At 38.9% G+C, this 27,744-nt stretch overlaps 3 protein-coding genes across 5 annotated transcripts in view; 1 reads left to right on the top strand and 2 right to left on the bottom strand.

The window, feature by feature from the left end:
- Positions 1–178: 178 nt before the first annotated feature.
- Positions 179–9,023, bottom strand: LOC139133538 (uncharacterized). The gene is made up of 3 exons (XM_070700202.1): positions 8,884–9,023; positions 1,616–1,736; positions 179–1,024 (listed from the first exon to the last, which is right to left on the bottom strand). Exons 1-3 carry the CDS (start codon positions 8,903–8,905, stop codon positions 652–654), a joined length of 516 nt encoding a protein of 171 aa, XP_070556303.1. The 5' UTR covers positions 8,906–9,023; the 3' UTR covers positions 179–651.
- Positions 9,024–12,430: 3,407 nt separating this feature from the next.
- On the bottom strand, positions 12,431–24,583 carry LOC139133536 (myosin regulatory light polypeptide 9). Of its 2 annotated transcripts, XR_011552612.1 has the most exons (5): positions 24,419–24,583; positions 16,195–16,407; positions 15,677–15,838; positions 13,436–14,888; positions 12,431–13,286 (listed from the first exon to the last, which is right to left on the bottom strand). XR_011552612.1 is itself a non-coding variant. In XM_070700194.1 (4 exons), the coding sequence occupies exons 2-4, from the start codon at positions 16,376–16,378 to the stop codon at positions 14,707–14,709; spliced, it is 528 nt and encodes a 175-aa protein (XP_070556295.1). In that variant the 5' UTR covers positions 16,379–16,407; positions 24,419–24,583; the 3' UTR covers positions 12,431–14,706. The 2 variants fall into 2 exon arrangements, 1 of the variants encoding a protein (XP_070556295.1); XM_070700194.1 differs by having other exon boundaries at positions 12,431–14,888.
- Positions 24,584–24,746: 163 nt separating this feature from the next.
- The window catches only part of LOC139133535 (mediator of RNA polymerase II transcription subunit 23-like), a 42,066-nt gene continuing 39,068 nt past the window's right edge, over positions 24,747–27,744 (top strand). The window contains exons 1-2 of one of the 2 annotated variants that reach the window (XM_070700193.1): positions 24,747–24,935; positions 26,134–26,210. In XM_070700193.1, the coding sequence (XP_070556294.1) occupies positions 24,884–24,935; positions 26,134–26,210 (129 nt within the window). In that variant the 5' untranslated portion in view covers positions 24,747–24,883. The remainder of the gene's footprint in view (positions 24,936–26,133; positions 26,211–27,744) is intronic. The other variant, XM_070700192.1, reaches the window with a different exon arrangement.

Raw genomic sequence — 27,744 nt, 5'->3', positions numbered from 1 at the left:
TATTCAGGCAGTAATATATAGTACTGTAATGTAATTTTTTGTATATCACTCAGCATGAATTGAGCAAGTTATTCAACCATGTTAATTTACCCCCTCGAAAAAAACCATCATGTTCAAAAGAAACTAGTCCATCTGATCAGTGGATTGATATTTCAATTGACCGATTCGAAATGCTGAGTTTCCAAATTCAAATAATTTATTGTCGTGAACAGACTGCATACAATTCTATCTGAAGTAAATTATAGTAAAGTTCAGAAAGCTTTAGTGGTAGAAAATTTTAAGAAACTGGCAATGTGTGTAGTCCCATGCGTAGGGATGCATGCATTACGCAGAAATGGGAAAGGACAAAACGAGCATATGCTTTCGAACTGTAACCGCGCCTTTGAACTAGCGCATTATCTTAAAATGGGGATGCACGTGAATAATTGTAATTAAGGGATCACCTAACGAATCAATGTAAATGCATTTACAGTTAAACAAATAGAAACTTCGCGGATTAAATCTATGTACAATTTGCTAATTGACTTTTTCTGTCCATGTGCCCGTGGAGGTTTTGGTTAACTCCATAGTGGATTGTCCTGTGAGCAAACAGCCGCGCCGCTTCCTTTCGCCATTGTTTTGTTATTGCTTATTTTGATTTGCCGAGAGTTTTCACGGAATGACATGGAGAATTCCACAGTACTTTTTCTTCTTGTATTTCAATCTACCATTGTCGAGGATTTTTCGTAATTTCTGCCAATTCTGACTCCGATGGAAAGGCGCTTCGATGACGTCATCGCTGACATCAACCGCTACGCCGCCGTCATGGACGATATTTGGGTACAGTGTGTATTTTGCCTTTTTGCTGAACCCGGTATGGGATCCATTCTTCGGATGGAGTGTGTAGAATTGTACACCGTCTTCTCTGACCCGCTTTCCGATCAGGTAGTCGTTGATTGGTAGTTTCCACGCATGTGCAGTACTGTCATTTCCACCTGGGTTGAAAACTCGACAGGTGGGTATGTTCAAGAATTCGCCCCGCGGGCTGAAAGGAACAACAGATCGTCACATGTTTTGATTTTTGGCCGAGATCAGTCCCAACGAAGTAAATTTTTAAAATTTGAAAAAGTCCCCAAAAGGAAAAAAATTACGAGACAAGTTCATAAGAGAAACACCATTGGTCCCGTCATTACATATGTTATTGATATAACCAACAAATTAATAAACTAAAATGCGAAAATGCGTCTCCAATGAGAGAGCTCATGTGCGATGGACCAATTTTTGTGAGTGATCAAGAAGTTTGGCATAAAGTGATCTTTTTGTGCACTTTTGCCTTTAATGAAAAGATTAAGATATTATAAAGTGACATAAATTACGGCTAACTGTTTACGCGTATGGAAATGATTAACGATTCTCGGGTATGCGCATGCTCGTCAGAAAGAATTGAAATACCGGAAAATACATCAAAAGTTACATTCAGTCCTCTATGATGGATATATCACTGACAGTTTGTTTCCGGCGAACTTCTGAAAGATTAATCGTTGTCGGGCCTTGCCTATTTATAAAACTCGATGTTTCGAAGGAATCTTCAACGGTTATGTTTTCATTAAAAAGTGACTTTTATTTGAACTCTTACCTGATACAGATGAGACAATGGTCTGTGATGTGATAGTGACAGGTGACGCTGGCCGGATTTCCCGCCTTGCCGCCAGTTGGACAAGCGTTTGGAGGAAAGCCAGGTGGGTTGTACTTTATGACTGTGCAGGTAAAATATACAGATCAATACACTGAATACAGCATTCAGTAAATGTTCCCCCGGCACGCAATCAATCATAGCAAGTAATTTCCCGAGAGACAGCTTTCTGACACACTTTTTTACAATGTAAACTCAGACAAGCTCTGATATTAATTACGTCTATTTCGGAGCTTGAACCAAGGACACTGGTCGCTCTAGCTAGAGATGTGATGAATAAATTATGACAATTATTTAGGCTAATCTTTCAAATACAATATATATGTTGTTTCTAATAAGAAAAAGTTGTGACCAGGTACACCGTCAATCAAATTAATGTGAATTTATTATAAGGCTCCGTTAGCCGTAAAATTTGATGTATTCTCAAGTATTTTCTATCTATTTGTGAATAGATCCTTGTTAAACTTCCAAATCGTATCCAAATGCCAAGCTGTAAACGCAGCCTGTATGTGTGCTATGCCAAATTGATCATTGACAGCTGAATTTTCGTCCAGACTACGTCTTATTTGTTTAACACTGACATTGCAGTTTAATTTGTATACGATGCACATTGTCGTTAATGTAATATCTCAAAATACTTTAGTGATAAAATTTGGGAAATGTCTTAAGAAGAAAATGATGACAACATTGTTAAAATTATCAAAAGTTACGGCCAATACCAATTCATAACCACGTGTACGCAGTATCATATATTGGGAACTGGGGGGGGGGGGGGGAGGGGCAATAATATGGCCATCCATACTGTAACACTACATCGTCCAGTCCGCAAGGCTCGGTCAGGTCGGCGCAGTACAGTCTCCGAGAGTCCCTGAACACCCTTGGTAGCGAAGTTTGTAATGCCAACGCAAATGACTAGACTCGCTTGACCTTCTAATGACCTTTCGGTTATCAGTCGAGGTCACTCTTCCCTTATTCCATTTATGTCGTTTTAGCTCCACCTATTTGTATCGAAATTTCTATGGAACTTTCGTGCTATTGTACACCAGAATATGAATACAGACGACAATTTGTGACTGCTGTTGTACGAGGTGCAGCCTGGCCTTATTCAATAAAGAATTCATTCGCACACTACAGGCACAGAGTATCATAAACAGAGTGGCAACACTTGCATGCCTTTTGTTCCATGGTCGTCTCGGTAGACTATGGCTTTTCATATTAAAATGAGCTTCAAAGGTGTTAAACTTTTTGGAGGCTTTGTTTGTGGTTGATAATTACACGAGATTATGCGAAACATACGACGAGATGGCATCGTACTGCCAGTCGCGTAGCAACCATAGTTACTTTGTGAGCTCTCAGGCCAGAAACACTGCTTCACGCCAATCAAAACATAACACGCCAGCAGTTTCATAAACATGTCCTTTCTTGACGCACGTGTAAAAGACGGTATGACTGACCGTAAACCATTGAGTAAAACCAGACAGTATCGATAAAGACTTTCAAATTTGGTTCAAACACACTCATTATATATTCATAAAAATATGAGAGGAATTTTTAAAACGGTAAAACCCACTTTCCTGAAGCTCAAAACACTCCCGTTTTTGCCAGCACATCAATTCCGATCAGCACCACACGACAACAACAACACAAACTTTGTCGAACATACTTTCGCTTAACAATGGTGAAAATCCGAAATTACCGAAGGGTGCATGGTCGGCACTCTTCGGAAAAGAGAGCCAAGAGCTTCGTGAGGCGAGGCAAACACGGATTGCTTACGTAACCCCTTCACGCCTTAAACAATAGGTGTTGCCACTCTGTCTATGATACTCTGTGCTACAGGTTAAAGAATAGGCGTGTTTGTCTACTTTGCGAAGTGATTGTACCGGATATTGTTTGCGTATTTGTCATGAACTGAGGGTTTGATGCAGATATATGGGGAGGGGGCGTCTTTGACGTCACAATTTGTCGTAAAAAACGAATATTATAAAGAGTTAATATCAAACCTCGAACCCCAATTCGATTCAGCGACAGATTCTATTCCACAGAGGTTTGCAAGACAAATGTTGTCGCCTACTCTGGTTTATGTTTTTCACAATGTAAGATGCAAGGTACATGAAAATATTCAATATTCAACATTGAAAATGACATTTTTACGGAAAAAATACTCGTAAATGTAATTTGCTTTAATGAATACTAATAATCCACCTGGTATTTTGCACAAAGAGTTGTTTCCCCAATTCGGGCCTATTTTTCATAAAAGACCAAAAATATGACAGACCTGCTCCGCAAACTCCAAAAAGTTAACTTTAACGAAACCACATAGAATTACACATGTGACCTACAATTTTATCATCCTTGTCATATTCCCGACATAATTTAAGCATATAAGTAAACGAATCTCTAATCATTATAATTTTGCGTGAAGTTCTCTATAAGTTGTTGTCAACATGATTATAAGCAAAAATTTGTTTCGGAGTCCAAAATCACGAATGACATCCGGCGCGGTGCGAAAGATCTCGAAAGAATCCATGACAAAGTGCGTCCACCCCTTCTGATGTCGTGATTCTTGATATATCATATTCTAAAACACTTGTTTTGACATTTTCGATTTGAAATTTCGATGATCTAAGTCATGACAATGCCCCAGTCCTCAAACGTTCACAGTGAATAAAACAGAAGGCAGATGCAAGACATCCTTCTTTTTATATATATTAATACAACGGCACCAGACTTTAAATCAAATAAGTCAAAATGTCGTTTTAGCGTGACCAATCACGTCCAGGTGATGTGTCATCTTTCAGCTTTTCTGGGCTATCATCGGGGTAACTATATCAGTGGGCACATTGCTTTTATTCCTTCTGGCCTATACAAATTTAATATTCAATAAGGTCAAGTCTTAATCGCTTCTTGTATATGAGTTTGACCCAAAGCGCCCTCTACCGTTAGTTTGATGGAAACGGGGCAGAATACATGGCCATCATGTTGCTAAGAAGGCTTTGCACTGAACAGCCTCCACTTGTCGTACACAAGGGCGTTACATTTAATCTTTCATTTTTTCAAATTTTACTCCTATAATCGGGTCACTGATGTTATATATAAACAAATTATTTAATGAATGTCACATTATGACCATCAAGAGTTTAAAAACTAAAATTTTCGCTAGTTACATGTACCAGTCAAGCTCGAGCACGGTAATGAGATCACCCAGCACGGACGGCCGCAGCTGTTTACCGGCTTTCATTAGCCGCACCCGCGTACTCGTGTGCGGGATACAGGGTAGCCGTACGTATCCAAGGAGTTTTTGTGCGGTCGGTGTTAGTTTCCAGTTTCCAGCGAAATAAAAAACACTCATAAATGAAACAGCACTGCTAAATAATTGTCAGTACGACGGGTGTCTACTAAGAAGTGTACGGCAGCATATAGCTCTGCATGGCAGGGCTGTGTGTTACCGGCGTTATACGGCCTACCACCACAGCCGTATTAAACGCCGGTAACACACAACCCTGCCATGCAGAGCTAGGCCGCATACAAAGTAGCCCCTCTCTCACTGTATAGTGCTTTTTTCCACTTGCGCTGTCGACGACTTTACCGAGAAGCCAGACTGGCAGATTGTGTTGGCCAGTGAGGTAACACAATCTGCCAGTCTGGCTTCTCGGTAAAGTCGTAGACAGCACAAGTGAAAAAAAGCACTATACGGTGAGAGAGGGGCTACTTTGTATGCGGCCGTACACTTCTTTTAGTAGACACCCGTCGTACTGACATTTATTTAGCAGTGCTGTTTCGTTTATGAGTGTTTTTTTTCGCTGTTTTCGCGTACTAGTAGTTAGCAAGCATATAAAAACTGGAAACTAACACCGACCGCACAAAAACTCCTTGGATACGTACGGCTACCCTGTATCCCGCACACGAGTACGCGGGTGCGGCTAATGAAAGCCGGTAAACAGCTGCGGCCGTCCGTGCTGGGTGATCTCATTACCGTGCTCGAGCTTGACTGGTACATGTAACTAGCGAAAATTTTAGTTTTTAAACTCTTGATGGTCATAATGTGATATTCATTAAATAATTTGTTTATATATAACATCAGTGACCCGATTATAGGAGTAAAATTTGAAAAAATGAAAGATTAAATGTAACGCCCTTGTGTACGACAAGTAGGCGCTGTAGCAAAGCCTTAGCAACATGATGGCCATGTATTCTGCCCCGTTTCCATCAAACTAGCGATAGAGGGCGCTTTGGGTCAAACTCATATTCAAGAAGCGATTAAGGGACCGTTCAGTTTTTACGGCCGGGGGGGCCGGCAAAATCCAGGGGGGGTCATCATAATTTTGGAATCCAAGAAGGGGGGGTCATCACTTTTTCACTGGTAGGAAAGGGGGGGTCACCACATTTTCAAAAACATAATACCTACAATAAAGTCCACTTTATGCCATGGCCATGATTGACCCTCTTTACCGGCGGGCCGCCTTCGGCGGCCCAATACAATAAATATACTTTATGTATTACCCATGACCCTCTTAGCGGGCAGACGCCTTTGGCGGCCCACTCCAATTAGGTTTACTTCATGCAATGGCCATGATCGACCCTCTTTACTGGCGGGCCGCCTGTGGCGGCCACTACAATAATTGACTTTATTGTAATACCCCATGACCATCTTAACGGCCGGACGCCTTCAGCGGCCCTGTTCAGTAAAGTTTACTTCATGCAATGGCCATGATCGACCCTCTTTTTACCAGTGGGCCACCTTTGGTTGCCCACTAGAATAAGGTTGACTTTACGTAATGGCCCATGACCCTCTTAACCGGCTGCCTTTGGCGAACCACTCCAATGAAGTTTACTTTATACAATGTCCATGGACATAAGTTGTCTATGGAAATGAAGTTAAAAATTGCCTTACAGTCGTCCTAATTAACAGACGTTTGCATGGATGTGGCTGAGAAGTTTGTACACTGGCATCTCTGCTACACGAATAAAGTGCGCCGCGTACCGGAGTTCAAATCCAAACCATGCGGGTAAATTTGACATATGGGTTTTGGCTATTTTTCAGTGGGGGGGGGGGGGGTCATCAAATTTTTCGTCTGACAAAGGGGGGGTCATCATTTTTTCGCGAAAAATGCAGGGGGGGGGGGTCATCATTTTTTTGAACACCGGCGACAAGATTTTGCCGGCCCCCCCCGGCCGTAAAAACTGAACGGTCCCTAAGACTTGTCCTTAATAAAGAGTTGTCCTAATTAGAGAGGTGTCTGTAAGGAAAGATTTCACTGTATTTCACTATATTTACATGGATAAACAGAAATTTTGTGAAATAAAAAAAAAAAGAAAAAAAGAAAAAAAAAAGAAGCGATTAAGACTTGACCTTATTGAATATTAAATTTGTATAGGCCAGAAGGAATAAAAGCAATGTGCCCACTGATATAGTTACCCCGATGAGAGCCCAGAAAAGCTGAAAGATGACACATCACCTGGACGTGATTGGTCCCGCTAAAACGACATTTTGACTTATTTGATTTAAAGTCTGGTGCCGTTGTATTAATATATATAAAAAGAAGGATGTCTTGCATCTGCCTTCTGTTTTATTCACTGTGAACGTTTGAGGACTGGGGCATTGCCATGACTTAAATCATCGAAATTTCAAATCGAAAATGTCAAAACAAGTGTTTTAGAATATGATATATCAAGAATCACGACATCAGAAGGGGTGGACGTAATTTGTCACGGATTGAAAGAATATAGCCATACGCAATGTCAAAAATGTCACGGCTCGCCTCGCTCTTTCAGAACTCCGGAAACCCTTCCCCGAAGAAAGTCGCTCCCTCTTAAATGGAGTCAATCAAGCTGGAAGGTATCCAACTTGTCCTTTACAATGAAACGAAGTTCATAAGAGCATACTAACCGATAGAGAGAGCACGACCATAAGAAGACAGAAATACATACACATATAGTGCAAAATCATAGAGTGACAGGGAGGCCATGTACAAAGATTAATAGCTTCATCGTGTATCGGAATGAGCTGAAACACCGTTACCGATAATGGATTAAAGTCATCGAATTAATGGATGGTAATGGATCCCGTCCGATTCAAGTTTTTATGGTCGTGCATTACGGCAGTGCCCCAGTAATTGTAAAATCGATGCAGTGAACCTGTTTGAGTCATTGGTGCTGTTTGTTCTACGTTTGTGGCCACTTTGGAGTCAGCACATAGCCCATCTTTTTGTTGTGATGCCTACAAAACACCCTTTTTAGAAATTTGAAGTAGATAGGCCAACTGAGACTGTCAGTACACAGAACGACGTTTCAAGAGCTTCATCTTAGATCTTAAATGTTCTTTCTAAAATGTGCTCAACCAGTTTTTGTTTGTTGGGTCTCATTGTTGTGATTTCTCGCAGACAAGACAGGTTACAATATCACACTCACATATCAATGTAATTGTATAAAGGCTAAAGTGATCTTAAATTTGGCTTTAGAAATTTGTAAAATACTATCATGAACACGTTACCCTCATTAACCAAGTGCTTTTCTAAACGTTTCCACAATACACAAAATTCACCGTCGGCCCGTGCCGTAACTATGGTACTTATCTATGCATCGCCTATCAGTCATGTTACATGTGTACAATAAACTTTATAACTTCGTTTTTGCGGTGTCCACCGTTACGTGACATTTTGGATCAAATTTTCTGTTAGGATCAAAAGTTTTGCTCCTCCGCTGCTCGCGGGGATGATAAAACTAAGAGGTCAGTCTTAATTTCTGAGATACCTTATCTACATAACTTCAGAACTACGTGCGCTATATGTTAAACAGGTCACTGCACAATTAATGCGCACTCTCAGAAATATTTAATATTCCCTTCAACGCCAAATCAAGTAGGGCCTATAAGTCTAATCTGTGTAATCGTAGGAACACCAACACCTAAGAGGTCGTCCCTTAATTACCACTGTCCCCAACAATTTCACCAAATTGTCGTGTATTTTTAATACTTAAGAATACTGAAATGTCAACACAGCGTAAAACAACACTCTTTTCTTACTTTCACCTCCAGCAAATTAATTAGGTCACCATATGATAGCGAGTGTACTTTGACCGCTTTCGCTAGTCATTAAAATAATCACATTAAACAAACAGAACATATTGTTGCCGATGAGTCATTAATCTGCCTCCATGTAAGCTGATTTGCATAAATTCATTTTTACCGGTTACAAGAAAGCGCTGTGACTTACCTTCACGGTACAGAGCGGCCATAGCTTCGCTGAGCCTGTAAATACTGCGTGTTAACTGTGTATTTTTTGTTTGCGGTCTTCTTAACTGTCAAGGATGGGGCAATGTGTATAGTTACCAACAATGCTTACAATACGTCCTGGGGCCTTATTGTTGTCGACTGAAGGCTTCTTTTTATTGTCGTTTCTTAATGTCCCCTGATTCTGCGCAAGGCAACTCAGTTCAGCCTGTTTTAATATTCAAAATCGCTCAACTTTTGCAAGCACTGTTGCGAATAATTTCCTGTGTTCGACTAAAGTGCTTTATTTAGCACGGGAACACCCTCAGACGTTGAATCACGTTTTCTGATGATTTGGCTATTCTTTGCCATTTCAACAGCACAAGTTACGATTTGGGTACGGCAAGCTTAAAACTTAGTATTTACAGCAGCGACATGTTAGTGACGAGAATCATGCAACGAGGTTGCTTCTGCAACCTTTGATTATCATAAGGCTTGATTTTGAAGTTGGTCTGAATTCTGATGCAATTCGAATATGTCGCAAACATCATCAAGATGATACTGTATTTTGAAAGAAATGGTCATCCGGCTATTTTTCCTGCGTACTTATAAATAAATAAATAAATAAATAAATAAATAAATAAATAAATAAATAAATAAATAAATAAATATATGGTGCATTACAAGCACAGTACACTTGGAATCTTGATCACCATTGACACAATTTGTTTCGGAAAAAGTCCAGTGTTCTATAAAACGTTTTTCGCGTTTGTTGCTTTCAACGTCACATCGGTACGCCATTAAAAGTGCGTTTAAGGACATGACCCCAACTGACGAGCCGTTACTCGGTTTCAGCTGCCTGGTGGTTACCAACAAACATGTGGTCTCTGTAATTGAAAGCTAGCCAGGTCAAAATGCCGTGAGAAGTGACCACGATTATTTGTGTTTAACTTTATTTTAACGTAAAATCTTGCGTCTTACTGAGGTGGTAATTACTATAATTGGAAGGGTATTTTTAACCGGCAAGGGCACATTTTCACATTCATATTCCACAGACACACAACATATTAAAGCAATAGGAATAGTCAGGCTTTCCACTTACTAAAAGGTCAGTTATGAAATCAATACAGAGAACGGACGAGTGATGATAATTTCCGGGACTAATAATTCTAGTTAGACCGGTATTTATTCCAAATAAAATTATTGCAGATTATCAAATGGCTAGTAGCTCTGTCTTCCTATTACATCGGCCGGTACTCACAGTTGCAATGATGCAAATCGGGGAACCGAATCACGCCACTGATTTTGACGTTTTGGTGCAATCTCACACGCTACAGTAATGCAGCCACTAATGGCATTTTTATCACGTGAACGTCGGGATGCTCCGTGAAACCTGGGAAGGGCTAGTCACGAATTAAATAAAATATGGGGAGTGAAAAAGTAATATTTGCGGACTTTACATGTAATTACTACTTTTGTAAAAAAAATATTGACATGATGGAAAGTGGCAAAAAATGTGAAACTCTTGAAACAGTTCCCTAGTTTGCGATCGCTGAAAAAATATGGCAAACTTTGATGACGAAAGATGCTACATCCTAATCAGGGCTCCAAATTAACTTTTTCCCCTGGTAGTCCACTTGGGCTACCATTTTCTGAAGTTGGTAGCCCAGTGACAATGACTGGTAGCCCATGCATGTTTGGCTATTTTTCTTAATTCTGCCCATGAAGTGAATTTTCTAGTCATATGATGTGATTATTACATGCCTTGTATATCGAAAGTCGCGCGCTCCATAGGATTCAATGGTAACTCGACGATGACGTCGCGGGCTGCATAGTTATCATTTGACTGAAAGTGAACCGGAACTATTTTCAACATGACAACTTCGGGATTTAAAAAAGAATGAAATTACATGTTTTACATAGGAAATACTGTTTTCACAAAATTATGCGAAAAAATTCGACAAACCGCATAACAATGATTTAAATATATCAATGTGCCGTTCGATGATTAAAATAATAAATTTTTTCCACAGATTTTCGTATAACATAGAAACAATTGGAAGCATATAATTGTCATATGTATGTGACCCAAAAAATTTTTGAGTGAAAATTATGCAAGAGAGGCATGTAATAAAAATATCATAGCCTAAAATAGGGACTATGTAAGCTCGAGGTAGGAGACCATTTGCCCTCCTTATGTCGGGCAAATGGTCACATACCCTCGGGCACATAGTCCCAAGTTTGTGCAATATTATATAATATTGAACATCTTTAATACCCGTTTTACTCTCAGAGTTGAATGCCAATTTTGATAGTCGTCATGACAAAAACACGACCTTCTTTCTGTGTCCAGCTGGGTTTGACTGCATTTTAATAGCTCACCCCAAAGTGACAGACCGGGCATGGCATGCCAAGTACTGACTGAATTTCAGGTCTCAGGCTTTGGTAGTCCGTGTGGACTACCATTTCATGGATTTTGGTAGCCCCAGAGAAAAGTTGGTAGTCTGTGGACGCGGGACTACCGCTAATTTCGAGCCCTGCTAATATTTCGTTGTCTGTCACGTACAGTAGTATGTAGATGTTATATACCTAACAATTTCCATCACATACATATCATAACAGCACGTGAGGCACTTGGTAATTGGCAATATTAATATTGTGAGAATTGCAGTGTTGCAGTAAATCCAAAAGTTGTCAGTAATAAATATTTTATCGCTCATATCAAACACTGGTCCTGTAGTTGTGTGCACTCCTTTCTCGGACAGGCGATTTAAAAGCTCAATTTTTTAAAGGAATTGCATTTTTACAACCGCGCTGCTATTACAAACTACAATAACCATCAATGTAGGAAAAACAGTAAAAAGTAAGCAGGTTAAGCATTTTTAGAAACAAATTCAATCGACGGACACTCTGTACAATTTTCAAATGGTGCCTATTTCACAAGCATGTAGTTACCAGGTTTTCTCGCGACCGGTCATGTAACACAGAGGGCGCTATTTACAGTGCAAGTCGCTTATTTTAGAAGAGTTCATAAGTTGATAAGGACTGTAGACCTTCTACCCTATGCAGTAGGACCATGATTGAATCTGCAGTTTTCATTTGTTTCTCAAGGCTTGTTAAATTTTACAAGTTAACAAGCTCGATTATTTTAGCATAAGTGCACTGAAAGGTCGCATAGGACCCATAAGACCAATGTAAAATTAAATGTTGCAGCTATGTTGACACGATGCATCTTGATATCATGCATGAAATACATTATTTGTAACTTAAACAGGTGCAGTTCCGACGACCCCTTCCCTTTAAGGGCCTGTGTTGGCGTCAGATTGTCTTGCCAGGAAATTTACTTACTAGATTACAATTTCAAAAGAAAACAACAGGCTTTAACACCTCCATAATCCTCTTACAGACTAGAACAAACTTAATCCCAGGGATCAAGTCCCTGGCCTTTAAGGTGCTTGTTGAACAAAAACATGAAGAACATTTGCAAAGGTAACTGAGGCACAGGACACAAGTCTAGGGATTTGCACGACAAAATTTCACCAGCCAACAAATATGATTGTAATCAGCAAGTTTTTATTTTGGAAAGTAGCTTGTACATTATTGTATATATGTCAGATCAATAAAAGTCCTCGCAACATCCGTACAAAAATAAAGATGGTTCAGTGTATCACCCTACATCAACAGAGTTGGAATAAAATAATACCAATGTCTACTTTAAAATCATTGCCAAAATTTACAGAAAGATCAAGGAGAGAGAGAATGCAATAGAAAAAGATAAGTTGGAATGTGTGTACAGTCAACATAACTCTTGAATAATTCTTTCCTAAAATATGCAGTGGTCGAGCTCTTAATTTATAAGAAATCTACAAAAGTCGCCATTTTCGAATTCAAATGTTATTCCTGAGGAAAGAATGTTTGAGTTATTAACAAAAATAATAATGAACATTGCTTTCTGAGTTCTCAAGGACCTCATACCAATAAAGACATCATCAATATAATGAATGCACGAGTATTTGAGAATAGCGCCCTCTGTGAGAAAAATAAGATAAAGTACAAGACCTGTACAAAGCAAAATGATAATTCAAACTCTATAACCTTACTTTTCATTGTACCATAGAAGACAGAGGAAAAATCCTCAGGATAACAGCAAAACAGAACTTCAACTTGTTGGTATATAAAGACAGCTATACAATTTTTGAAACTTAAAACATGAGATGACAAATGACAACAAGCTGAGGCACCAAAGACAGATGTACATATGGTAAATGTTTAAATACTTTTAAACTTCTCTAAATATGTTGTTACAAAAACTCAACAAAAGTATGATAGGGTATGACCAGACAGTTTTGTCTAGCAATAAACAATATTGAAATTGGCAAATCTTAAGGGTATGGTGTCAAAATTTACCTAGAAATAAGGCTAGTTTTCAATCGGGTTCGAACCCACAACATACGGCATAAGTCGCCTAGCGGAGAGGCCACAGAGAGAACCACTCGGCTAAATCTCCACTCCCAAAAAAAGAGTGGTTCAATAGCCGGCTAAGTTGTTGAATTTACCTAGAAATAATAATCTTCATCGTTTAATATTATTAATTGCTATGAAAGTATACTTTCTGTTCCTTTCACCCTACCTTATATTTTTCTTAAAATGACACGACAAAAGACAAAGTTGAATGATAGCAACAAGTTACAAGACCTCCTGCTTAAGGTGGATTTACAATAACATCTGTTCCATTTACTCAATCATTGGCATATAATTTGAATATTGGCATATCGTTTGCATAGTGATGGTGAAGTTATCCGTTTATCCTAATAATGGTTGATATAAACTTAAGTGTACATCACTTCTATTCCAGCCTGACTGCAGCTGATATTTTAAAGCACCATAACACAAAACTAATGCTATAAGTCCACTGTACAATATTCTTCTCTGAAAAATCTAAGTTTAAAAATGTTATGCCTACAATGTGGCGAATGAAACCAACTGTGATGGACGCCTACCTCAACTGAAGTTATTTATTATTTTTTTTAACAGAACCTTGATTTGAATTTGATGGCACCTGACCCGCTGTAACTCACTATTGAAACATAAGAGATTGCCTTTACGTGAATGTAATACAGAGAAGCGCATACATATCCTCTAAATAGGCTTACAAGTTAGGGTTTGTTATATAAACATCGATGAGTCACTTGTTTTTTTTCGTTATTTTACATTAATTATGAAGTCAAATTCCGACAACACTTTTGCCTTTTCATCGAAATTCCATTTTACAATAGTCATTGCCATTTGTAGAGCAACCTTTCCTGTACAAAGTCTGCTATCAAAACCTCTATTGATACCTGCTTTGAAGTGGTACTCACATCTTAGAGCACATTGGTATAACTGCAAAACTCGACTGATTTTCAATCAAAAATGCTCAACAGAGAAAATGGAATACCATGATTCAACAGGAAGGGTTTGTGATACAATGAAGTCTCCATCACTCCAGATAAAGACATGTATAATTCTCATTGGGCGTAGGTTTCATTGCCATTGAACTATACTTGGAAAGTACCAGGTACTGCAGCGTTTTCTTTGCCATATATGGTCAAACGAATCATACCCCTGTAAATTAGGGGTGAGTAGGATATCAAAATGCTGAAATGTAAGTCTACATATGCATCGTTGAATGACTAAAAAGCAAAAATGTTAATCGGAAATTGATACCTGGGGACTTAGATTTTAATATTCATAAGGTAATAATTTCTATTACTATCTGTCACTAAGAAAGTCATGGAAGCATTTGAAACTACACACACACAGTTGAGTTCAAAGGTTATGGCAGGGTTCAAGGGTTAGGGTTATCATCTTTGTCTTTCTTTCCATGTTTGAGTATACGTGTGAACTCCACGTAGTTAAAGTTGCCATTCTTGATTGGTGCCTCACGGAACATTTCGTCGACCTCGTCTTCGGTGAATCTGTCTCCCATCGTCATCAGGAGTTCTCGTAATCTGTCCTCGTTGATGTAACCTGGTAATCAGAGAAGAAAACAATTGTCACAGATGAACTATACACCCCTTTCACCATTTAGTTTTATTATAATCTCCTTTGTTTCCTGTGGCAGGTTGGGTCTCTCCAATAGGGAAATAGGGTGGTGGGGCTCAAACCTTAGAAGGCATTCGTTGTTGTCTTTGAGAACATTGTCATCTTAGTGCAAGATACATGTAGGAGGTCTATTACGATTAATTTATGCAAATTATATTAATAAAAAATAGTAAAACTTAATGGTAATCATTCCTTTTCAATGTTGAATATTCATGTACCTGGCATCTTTTATTGTATAACATTGTTACACATTTTGATCGTCTTCTAAATTTCACTCCTTTGATCCTTTTTACATCAAATTTTGCAAGCGTGAAGAGAAGTAGAGACAAAGTTTTGTATCAATCAATAGTGACCTAGGGAGTCTTTAGGGTTACCATTAGGAATAAGATGACATGGCTAGAGGCCTAAAGTAAACCTTTCAGTCTGCATCAGAGGTTTATATCCTGTATTGTCACTTGTACCACAAATTTTGGATCGGTTTTTCCTGTTATCTGGCAAATTAGAGCCTGTATGTTGGATCGTGGACATTGGAATGTAATGATTTCTAGCAATGTCTATGTTACAGGAAAGTTTCTGGTCACTGTTGTTTGATGTACAACTCTTAAACAATGATTCTTGTGATCAATTCTGTGTAACAGTGTGTTCACTTTTCAAGATTTGTCTAAAAGACCATGTTGTGAATATCATTGGGAGAAATTTTTGTAATGTCCCACCTGATGCTTCTTCATCAAAACATCCGAATGCATTCTTGATGACATCTTCAGGGTCTGTGCCGTTAAGTTTCTCTCCAAACAGAGTTAGAAACATGGTAAAGTTGATTGGGCCGGGTGCTTCATTCATCATTCCTTCTAAGTATTGATCTGATGGGTTCTTGCCTACAAACACGATGGAAAGACATACATGAAGACTGTGGATCAGAATGGATGAACCACTGCTTGAGGGCGCTTCTGTTGTCACACCCTCTTGTGACAATGAAGAGAAAGTGTGCCCTCAAGCAATGGCTCATCAAATCTAAACGCTTGCCACGTTCCGGGTTTTCCTTCATTGTTGAAATAAATGTTGACAAGTAATTGTGATCAAGTTCAATATTTGCTCATGTTGTATCTGTCTTCATTTTGAGGTCAACACGCCTTTGAATGTGCATGAATGGGCTTATTGGAATAAGTTATCGCAGATAACTTTTTACTGGTACTGTTGGGGGCGCTGTGCTGAACTACCGGTGTTGACTTACCTAGTGATGCCAACATGTCATGGAGATCCTCTTTGTCGATAAAACCATCTCTGTTCTGATCAATCATGTTGAATGCTTCTTTGAACTCCTGGATCTGAGCTTGGTCAAACATGGCAAAGACATTTGACGTTGCACGCTGAGCGCGTTTCTTGGTGGTCTTTCCCTTGGTTTTACGACTCGACATCTTGAACTTTTATTGATTGAAAAATACAACTGCCAAAAAAAAAAAACAGAACATGTCACTTTTGTCTGTCACTCTTTAATATAGGGTTGATATTAATGACAAAATTGAAAAATTCAAGTCATTCACATGTAACAGAGACTGTTACGGTTATCATAAGATTAAGTTACGATGTGTCTTGAAATTGAAAAAATAACACTTCTGCTCAAATTTTCCAGAAGGAAACTTTGAACAATAACAATAAGGGGTAACAACGCAAAATTTCATATCACAGAAACGAATTACTCTAAATTTACCAACACTTGAAACTCAAAATGGTCACCATCTCTGTGCAACTGAGATAAATTAAATTGTCAAAATGAACCACCATGATACTGCAAAAGTTTGAGAGTTAAAATACATGTCCCCGGGACGTATTCTACCTCAGTTTGTACAATGCCAAATGAACCCTTGATTTTCACATCATTCAATGATAGGTTGAATGACATATTTGCAATATTATGACAGCTGCCTCTACATATATCTCTTCTTGTTCTATACACTTTCATTGAAAATATTTTAGTTTGGGCATCCCCTACTTCCAACAATACCTATGTGTATGTGGCTGGACCTAACACAAAGCACTGAGGGATGATACATTTACAATCAGAGTCATTCAAAATCTCTGTTGTCATGGGTAGATATACTGTGGCCTGTTTTAGTTTCTATGATCACGTAGCGTAAGCATTACAAGACTGGAATCTTTCCACTTCGTGGAAACTCTTGATGGTGATGAAAATATCTCAATAATTAACAACTGAATGATGGAATGTTTCATTCAATCAATACAATGACAGTCCTTCATTGACAGTCTACAATGATATACACATATCCTCTACTATGTGTCATGGCACAGGATGATAAAATTGTTGTTCTCTACAAAATTCAATCAGCAATGTAGAGATGTCCACCAGAAAGTTAACAATCACCGGTTGTACTTTGGTGTAATTAGTACCTTACTGTGCCATTTGTTACTGGGATTTTTTCAAAATTTTCAGTGGTACTGTAGTTGGCATTTATCAAAACCCATTCTAGCACAACCTGATTTAACTCTAAGAATGCAAATCCAGGGATGTGTTATCAATGAAGACTATTCAAATACATGAACCATGATCTTACACTACATATCAAAATTTGTTCCCTCATTAATCTACGGTGCCTGATAGTTTCTGTAGTGTGTTTTGTAAAAGCAAGTGGAAGGGGCTGGGATTTCATGTTTAGTGGTGTACACTGATGTGAAAGGTAGGTTACATGTACATATTGGTTGAAAAGGAAAATGGTAGACTATGTAAAACGTAGAATGAACAATCATGTTGACTCCTATATTATAAGTTGTGTGAAAATGCATCAAAGATCAGTAAGAGTGGTACATGCGTGTGGTTCATTTAATGTCTCACTACTAACATCTCTTACAATCAATCATGAAATTTATTCCAAGAAATAAACATAGTGACTGAGTCGCTAAGTATCAGAGTTCAACAGATTTCTTTCCGATCACCTACTGTGCTGATGAAAGATTGTTGGTGGGTATTACAAATTTATTGTGGTGGAATGTTTACATCAGTGGCATGCTACATGTATCATGCTGTTTTCACAGTAATGAACACTGAAACCACACTGACTGCCTCACTTGTCTTTGATTACAGATAGTCAAATTGTGTAGTCAGACAAAATACATCAAATTGTTTTACAAACAAATTCTTTTAACATTCTGAGATAACAAAACTTGTTTTGAGTTGTCTACATCATCAACTAACAGGACAAACTTGGCTGTAATTTTTCCCACCAAAATTTTAGTGCAAGATTTTATTGATTTTTGGGAAGTTTTCAATTCTTTTGATAACTTTGGACTGAATGGACTTCATATTTTATTGACACCAGTATTTTATCCTATTTTTTGCAAAAACCTTTACAAAATTGACTGGGTTGTATTCTTTAAATAGGAGACAAAAATTGGTTTTGGCGCTCAAAGGGTTAATGGACTACAAAATTCCAAAAGAATACACATATGTGCCATCTTGTTCATAAGAATTCTAGCTTCATAAATATGTATCTGGTCAATGTGCCCTCTGGGGAATATAATTAACAAATCTTTGATCAATTTGGCAATGATTTGGTGATTTGTTAAATATTCATTTGGTCTTACATGTATGCCCTATCTCCCTTGTCAATTGTTTTTTATACACGAGTATTCTGCAGTACCGGTAATAAATAATCTTAAAATCCTTATTCTAGAATCAAGCAGTGAGCTGATCATTTTCTAGATTAGGAACCTGATACAAAACTCCAGAGTAAGAAAATGACCTGATACACCTGTACGCGCACATTTTGAGATTCTAGACTGAAATCCTTGCATATCTATGAGTGCAACCTTGTTTTCAGTACTCCAAATACATTACCACACACTAGCTTTTTTTGAAGGAACTACATTTACATGTTAACAACCTACACATCAGTGTTTTTTTGAAATAGCTGAATCACTCGCACTGAAATCCTTTGAACTGCCACTACACTTCACTTTCAACATTACTGTAAGAGTTGGTTCTTTGAGTCTAACTGAAAGCTATGTGATGCTTTTTTCCGATCAGAGGTGGGCCCACCAGATTTCCATTACAAAGTAATTCTTACGTAACAGTTTCTTACACTTTTCAGTGAAATCTCTGACCAGTACACCAATATTTCCTCAACAATGCGTGAGATCCTAAGAAGTGTAAACTTGAGCCGCTGAAGACAAAAGCCTAAAAGCCGGCAAATGTGTCAAGAGTGGACTTTCATGAGATTATTCCTTTAACAGACAACTTAGAAGCAACACCCAACAAATAATGCGTTGCATTTGTTACTGCATGCCAATGGCATTGATCTTAGAGGGGAAGAAAGCTGTCCGTGAAATCTGAGTACATTTGTGTATTAGCATATCTGGGGCTAAACGCAGAGTCAGACTGTCAGAGTGTTCTTGTATACTGCCTCCATGGATAAAAAGGAAAGGATGCCCAACAAAGACAGACTTCACTTTTAAAATGTGATCTATACGGTATTAAAAATCAAATGCTGCTTAAACTTATCAGCTCATTTTACTGAAACTATGAAAATTATAGATCCTACTATAAGTGTTTAAATATTTTCCTTAGCTTTCTTCCAGGAAAGTTTCATTCAAAGTATATAATTTTTTCAAAACAGCATGAATTGTAATAAAAAATCTATCAAAGATGAAGGAAATACGTATATGAACAGTGCAGAGATTCAATCCTTACAAAGTTATCAAATTCTTTCCCCTTTCTTGTGCTTAAAATAATGTACATTGATTTGCAAATCCAAAGAGTGACTTCCGAGCACAGTGCTGACTTGGTTTTCTTGGATGCAAGTTCCCGTTTGTTTGAATTCTGAAATAACAGGCTTTAAGCCTTAAACCACAATGGTTCGACCAAAATTCAATTGTTATCAATGATGATTTGGACCTAGTTACAGGGAATTCGGGTGAACAGGTTAAAGTCTTTAAACCATGGCTACATGTAGGTTTCTTTTCATTGACTGACTGACTGACTGATAGTTTAGTTCCCCATACAAGTTCCTATTACAATCTTTACAATAACAGAGTACACAGAAAGGTTGAAAGGTTCATTTAGATTATAATGTCTAGTGTACATGTACATGCATTTAAGGTTTGTCTATGCCGGTGGAGCAGTCTTTCACCGTACAGTTAATTAAGCTCTGAGCAGCCTGAGGGAAAGTGTCTGCAATGCCAAAATTGAACTGTATTCTTTCGACAGTATGCCTTGAAAAAAGTGAGACAGAGTAAGCAAGTGAGCTGTCTATCATTGTTCCAGTCTTTAGCAAGTCGGGGATTTTTAGTGCTTCCGATTTAGTTTGAATGTAGGGTCAAATTGGAACTTCGGAAGCATGGTCTCAAGTTCTTGAAAAGCCTTTGACAGGTAAAAAAAAATTTCCGCTTGGAAATTTTTAAATTAAGGACGCCACTTACTTATTGAAAATACATTTCCTGAGCTACAGTGAAACACATGTATATTACCGACATGGGTGTTTTCACAAAGTAAGCACTATGAGTGTACATGTAGATTTGAATATTTCCTGGTATACATAAAGTATTTAACCTTCAAATTATTAAAATGTCTATAAGTTGCTGCTAATAGGTATATGTGAATCACAAGTGTAACCTTACCCTGTCAAGTTCATAAATCATATAAGGTGTAGTTTGTTAAAATATATGGGACATGTCATATATGTAGACTGAAAGATTCCGTCGCGTGCGGGCGCTCCGGCGCACTGCGACCTACGACCCTTTACCACGACTGAAGGCACACTGTACTTGGCCGCGGCAAACTCAAAGAAAAAAAGTACCGCCGGGCCCACAACTGACTTCACAGACTTTTAAAATATGTAAATTGTGGTAGTGTAATTTGAATATTGCTCATGTGGGCTGTTTACGAGCATAATGTACACGCGGTAGTCAAGACAACAATGTCAATCAACTGCAACGGCAGCGCCGACATTGCATAATCGCTCTACTCGGCAGATGAAAACAACGACACGTGTGTGTAAGCTCACGCTAGCCACATGTCGGAGAAAAAACTTACATATAGATACAGTTGTCTGTATGGCTCAATTGATGCCTATAAAAACTCCATAGTGTCTTTCTCGCTGAGCGCAGCAGAATGTGCAGTCTGCGGGGAGACTGTACACTCTCGGAAGAAAAGGTCGATCTTTTTGAAAACGACCGATATCGCCGAGAAACTGAAGCAACCCTTGACGTATGGCCATCACAGCGGAGCCTGCCTTAGTGAAAAAATAAACACAGTGTGCTTCGTCGATGGCAATTCCAACAAGATTTTCTTGATAGACATCACAACTGAGTAATCTCCGCCACTCTCTCGTCATGATAGCCTCTAATGAACTGAACACAACCTGGAATTTACCTCGCACAATATTTGTTCCTTGGTGCGTACGTCGTTTCGGAGATCTGAACCGATCAAAGCTGCCTTCACACCAATTTCACTGCACTTCTGCACTTGATCTTTCATGAGTGAAATCAGGGGCGAAATCCCCAGAACGATCGATCCTGAACGGTTCTTAAGTGTGTCCATAACTTTGGGTGCCAGCGTGTAAATCATAGATTTCCCATACCGTGGGGCCCTGTTGGTAAAATAGCGAACACATCTCTGCCGCCGCAAAAACTCTTTGAGTGCGTCTCTTTGCTCTGTTTTCAACATAATATTATATACATCAGAAAATTTACTGACTGCCTCAGCAATGCGAGTCAGCGATTGTTCGGATCGGCCATAATGATCAAATCAGAACGCTAGACACAGACGTCAACGTGAGTATAGCTTCGGCCGTTTGATTTTCAATACTTTGAGTTTGAAAAAACACGTTGTGTTTGTTGACAAACGAGACATGATATAAGCTTAGGCGGAACAAAAGCCGGGCGACAGTTTTGAATATGCTAATCACGATCACGCACTGAGCGAGCGATATGGGCGGTCTTGTTACCCTACATACTGTCAATTAACTCGTTTCTGTAATACGATTGGTTCCAACAAAATTTTGTAGGAGAACAGGATTTCAACAGTGTGCCTTGTGTCATGGTAAAGGGTCGTAGGTCGCAGTGCGCCGGAGCGCCCGCACGCGACGGAATCTTTCAATCTAGTCATATATGTTGCATTGACTTTACATTTGAATTCAAGGCCCCTGAAAGACAGAGAAACTGCAAACATAATATTTACAATCTAAACATCTATCTAAACTATCTATAACATACCATGCTAGTGGGTGAGTATATACATATATGTTATTGGCTCAATCATGTTTGTTATTGGCCCTTGTTTTAGCCCACTTGATATGAGCTAAAGGCCACCTAAATTAATGTTTACTTTCTAAACACGCTATAACATACAATGTACCATGCCAGCAGATGAGTATATACATATACAATTTGGCTCAATCGTACTTGTTATTGACTCGGATGGGGAAGTGATAGGCCTGGCAGGGACAAAATAAATTTTTGAAAGGACAACTGAAAATCTGGATCTGTGGTAGAAGAGTTCAACTCTAAGTGACTGGTGAAGTGGTACGTCCATTACAACTAAATATGGGATCGAATTGAAGTCTAAGAATTTGACAAGTTTCTCCTTTTAGTTGGTAATGAGTTGTCAATGCTTTGAGGAAAATTACAAAATGACCTTTGATCTTCAATTTCCCCATATGCTTGCTTCCTTTTCAGTATTTCATCTCCTGCCTTTTGATGAAAATCAATGCAAGTAATTTATAACCTGCATGGATCATTAAGTGCATCAAAATTGCTGCTGTCCCTCAGGTCATTTTTTATTTCACAACACTTTGATGTTCAAACACCGCAAATGTTAGCCCTTTCCGGTTCAACCTAGTAAAATTGGTTTTATATCAAAGCAAGCTGTATCAGGTCAAGTCAATGTTCATCATTTTTTATCATATTAAAATACTCATCTTTGCTAGGCATGTGCATGGAAATTATCATGGTTTATATGCACGTAGTATTTGTATTTAATTGGTCAGGTGTGTCAGAGTGTGTTATACAGGACAAGTTTTTAATCAAATTGACCTGACCATAACGGATGAATCTGACAGAAAGAGAGTTAGTATGCCTTTACGAAACTCTATCTTCTTCCAAATTCTTACTGAATAATCAAAAAGGGAATTTGATTAAGTGCTGCCTCTAAAGTGTTCAAAATATTTAACACACTCTGCTTGACGACACAGGGTCAGTTAATTGTCAATTAGACAGGAAATGTGCCTGCAAGCTAAGAAATGCTAACCCTGAAACGAAGGCTCAAAATTCAGAGTCATTTCAAGTTGTACACTGTGGAGAAAACATGGTGAACTGTTGAGTCTGAGAACATCTGCTGGTGAAGTCTCAAGATGTAATTAAGCACAAATTGTGTCAGATTCATCTACGCATAGCTACTTTTGAAAATCATTTCAAATTGACCAGTTCAAGACATTATAGGGACAATGCTTCACCTTGAACAACGCTAGCGGTGGATGTTGCCCCGGGGCTGGGATTACAAGTCCACAGACCAATCTTTCTGTATATATAATCCAGACAGCACTGTCTCTTTCCACTGAGTGAAAGTAAACTAAATGAAAGTTTTGATATAGTCTACAAACACAGAACAATGTGAACCACTGTAAGTTACTTATAGGAACAATGGTCAAATTTTCATGTTTGGGTTCAGTTTCATAGGAGCCTGTGAAACTGTTGATGTGCCACGGTGAGCAATATAAACGCGAAATTTACCGTATATTCTCATGCAAATGTGAGTTTTACCAAATAAGGTACGATTTGGAATGACAAGTATGCAGTGTATACCTTCTGTGCTTCACAACATAGTACACTGTGTACACAATCTAGATGTCTGACACTTTCAAACTTTTGAATTTAAACACTAATGAGCCAGTTTTACGCGTAATCAAGAAATAATGTAAATATGGTTGAGCCGCTCTCACTAAAAAAGTGTCGCCGCTTCCGCTCTGTGGGAGCTGTGGTATGTGCGAGCGTGGAGGTGAAAAAACCTCCATAGTGCACAGGAAGGAGAATACAGTACTGTGCGCACTGCTTCCTGCATAGCCTTGCCCCAATACTTCGATACTGAATCACCTGATCGGGTTGGCCAAACGCGATTCGTGCCTTACCACAAACTTTCGATCACAAGGCACTAATTCTCGCTCCCGAACACATACAGACATAAATGATCGAAGGTCTTCATGAAAATGACGGGAAGTCGACTTATTTCATAGCAGGGATCACCTTGACAAGGAAGCCAGTGCACCACAACTGTTGTACACTAGCTTCAAATTGTACACATCCCATTGGAAAGAAAATAGCGATTTTAAAACGACAACCTGTGAACTAAAACTGATACACTCACATAAGGAAAGTGCTAAAAATACGAATTGTGGCCATTCGAGGCTGTTAACGTACATATTGGTGTAAATATCGGCCTAACTACGTACCTGTGAAAATTCGTACACCTTGTCGAACTCGACAGCGCTCACACCTTGTCTTCACAGAGACTGCGCAGACCGCAGCAGGAGGTGACGTAGGTGCGTCACGCCCAAAATCAAAATCCGAAGGCACCTTTTCAAGTTCAGAGACTCGCCAACAACATAGTAAATTTTACATTGAAATTCTGAAAGCACCCCTATTTATTTTAGTCTCTCGAAAAAATCTTCAGAGAATAAAACTCCTACTGCACTTGTCTCTACAGCACTGAAGCCCCTTTGTAAAATTCGTAGGGTCGAGTCCCAAAGCGCCAATAGCGTCCAGATTTCAAAATCTCTTGTTTGTACTTCCGAAAAGATGGCTGCTCCCATATGAAACGCGGCGACACCGACAGGACAATCTGTAACCTCGAAAAAGGGAACATTTACATAAACGCATTATTCAGAAATCTATTTTGTTGAATAGCAGATGAAACTATGTCTATTGCGTCGGCAGATTCAAAGCTTCCCTTCGATATCAAACTCACAGGTAAGGGGATCTGCAAATCTTCGGCACTAGCGTGGCGTGAATGTTTTTGTTTTTAAATGCATTGATAGCCTTGTCTGGTTCGTTTGGAGTTCATGATTGCTACTGATCTGAATATACTGCCCATATGCAAAGCGTATGAACGCATTGATTAGTAAAATTATAAAATTACAAACTGTGCATTTCGTGATTCAAGGAATGAAACGAGGGCCCTTCCGAGTCCTTCGCAGGTCACCCAAAACAAATAGCTGGTGCCGTACTTTCGGTGACTTTTAGAAGACTCCACGTCAGTGCAGTGCATTGCTGCAGTACAGTAGCTCGAGGTTTTGCCTGGGTATTTGGGTCGGACGGCAAAACCAGAGCCGTCCGACCCAAATACCCAGGCAAAACCTCGAGCTACTGTACTGCAGCAATGCAGTGCAGTGAATGAAATGAATGTATACACATACAGCAAAGTGTACGCCAGGATCCTGCCATCTGTAGAGTAGATCAGCGTCTCCTCGAGGGTTTATTACCTGTGAGTGTATTTTTGGGTTTATGGCATCCTATATGACTCGACTATCGAGGAACTGTCAGATGGGAACTGTCAAATGTGAAGAAAGGAAGAAAGAAACAGAAAGAAGGAAAGAAAGAAAGTTTCAGTGTATTACTATAACTTTTATTCGGCGCCCTTCCCCCAAAAGACCGAACCAACTACAAAGGGGTGTTTTCGTTCTCACAAGTATGTGAAGAAAATTCTCAGATTTCAACAATTCATATTTGCAGGGAGCTCTGTTACTGTTGTAAAAAAACGTATCATTTTTATAGACAGACAGACAGACAGACACAAAGACAGACACAGACAGTAACATTCAGAGCAGTAGTATAGTCTGATTCAAATTTGATATCAAGGAATTCACTATGAAATTAATATATTTGAAGCATCACTTGTCTGTTTTTTGAGCTTTCATACAGGCAAAACACAATTTATGCCAATCTTTTGTGTTTAATACCACCAAGTGGTACATGGTCAAAATGGCCATTGCAAAGTAAACATGGAACTCACATAGTGTATTTTGTGATAAATGGGTTGAGCAATTTCCTTTATCCGGTATGTGCAAATTATACATTTTTAGAAACTGGTTTTGAAATAACTTTTTTTCGATTACAGTAGTTTCAGATTTGTCTGTTCACACACATGTTAATTTCTTTATTACTACAGATCAAAAGAAGCCTCAGGACACAGTTCCAATGGCAACATTGGAATCAAAGCTTCAAGACATATTGTCAGATGTTTTGGTATGTTTCAAAATTGCTACATTTTTTAACCAATCGAACATTAATCTGGCATTGATGTGTGGACGCTCTTCTCTTTCCAGTCCCTAATCTGTGACACAATGTAAAATTGACCTCCCTTGAACAGCAAATCTCTGCAAACTGAACTCTTGTGAGCCATTTGCTGTGTTGGGTCCTGACAGGTTTCCCTGTAAAATAAAAGCATTGTCATGCTTCTTAAAGACTGCATTTGTCAAGAGTTGTAGCACTGGCATGTGGTGTTTAGGTCAGGTATATTGGTTGTGCACAAGTCATATATATTTTCTAAAGCACAAGTGCATTTAGCCATATATCGGTGGAGGATTCAAAAAACTAGGAAACACTTAGAAAATATCAAAACATCTGAATAGGTATTGAAGGCGGAGCCTCCCTTTGAAAGGACGAGAAGCTATGACGGCGTTCATTGTGCAAGTGGACACCGAACAGCTAACACACGGGCACACGCTCCAGAAAATGCCACTTTTTAGTTTTTTTCGGGCCGCAAAAATGCAGACAGACCGCCAAGTGGTCAGCGCAAAGCTGCTGCCGATCTAACTCTGTGGTTATATTCAAATTCTAACACGACTGGAAGACAATTTTTTAGGAAATTCAAGCTTTGGTGATGGGGGAATCAATGACCGTTGGTGATTGGAACCAACCATCAATCAAACGCTTGTACAAACTCTGTTTGCAGGATTAGCAAAGGGTGACAAAAGGTTGAGATCACTTTGTGTAATTAATGTTATAGAAATCAAACATCATACTGGCCAAGTGTTTGATTACAAGGAGAACTCCACTAATGCGAGAACCTGGGATTGAAAAGTGCGGCTTTAACAGGGGTCTCTATGAGGGGATTTTTAGGAATGGGCTACCGTTCTTTTTTTGGAACAGTCTATTCATATGTTAATAACAGTACACAAGAATATATTTTCACAACAATAGATCATGCCAATTATGCATTGTTATGTAAATTGGTTATCCCTCTGTTTCCAAGATGTGGAGAACACTAGGTAACTTTGAAGAGTTGCCTGCCTGAGCTATCTAAATAGTACCGGTGCCGTGCCGATTTTATCCCTTGCCGATTTCGTCCCCCGCGCATGCGCTGACTATCCAACAGGGCTTCACTGGGATCAGATCGGCAGCTATAGCTGCCGATTTCGGTTCTGTTGCCGATTTCGACCCTCGACTCAAAATTCAAGTTCACGCTAAAATTTATTTTGTATAATCTACCCGGTCACTTTTAAGTGTCTAAATTAGTTGAAAATGTATTATAAGTTTGGGGAAGTGCATCAATCAGTGTAGGCCTAATTTACGTGGAACATAGAAGTGCTAGGCCTAGCCTATAGCTGCCGATTTCGGTTCTTCAATTGCCGATTTCGACCCTCGACTCAATATTCAAGTTCACGCTAAAATTTCTTTCGTAAGCTTATAATCTATCCGTTGGTCACTTTTAAGTGTCTAAATTGGTTGAAATGTATTATAAATTTTGGGAAGTGCATCAATTGGTCTAATTTACTTG

Source organism: Ptychodera flava, chromosome 5, assembly GCF_041260155.1.
Source record: "Ptychodera flava strain L36383 chromosome 5, AS_Pfla_20210202, whole genome shotgun sequence".
NCBI lineage: Eukaryota > Metazoa > Hemichordata > Enteropneusta > Ptychoderidae > Ptychodera > Ptychodera flava.
Note: the sequence above shows the minus strand (reverse complement) of the source record. Positions and strands in the feature narration are given on the sequence as shown.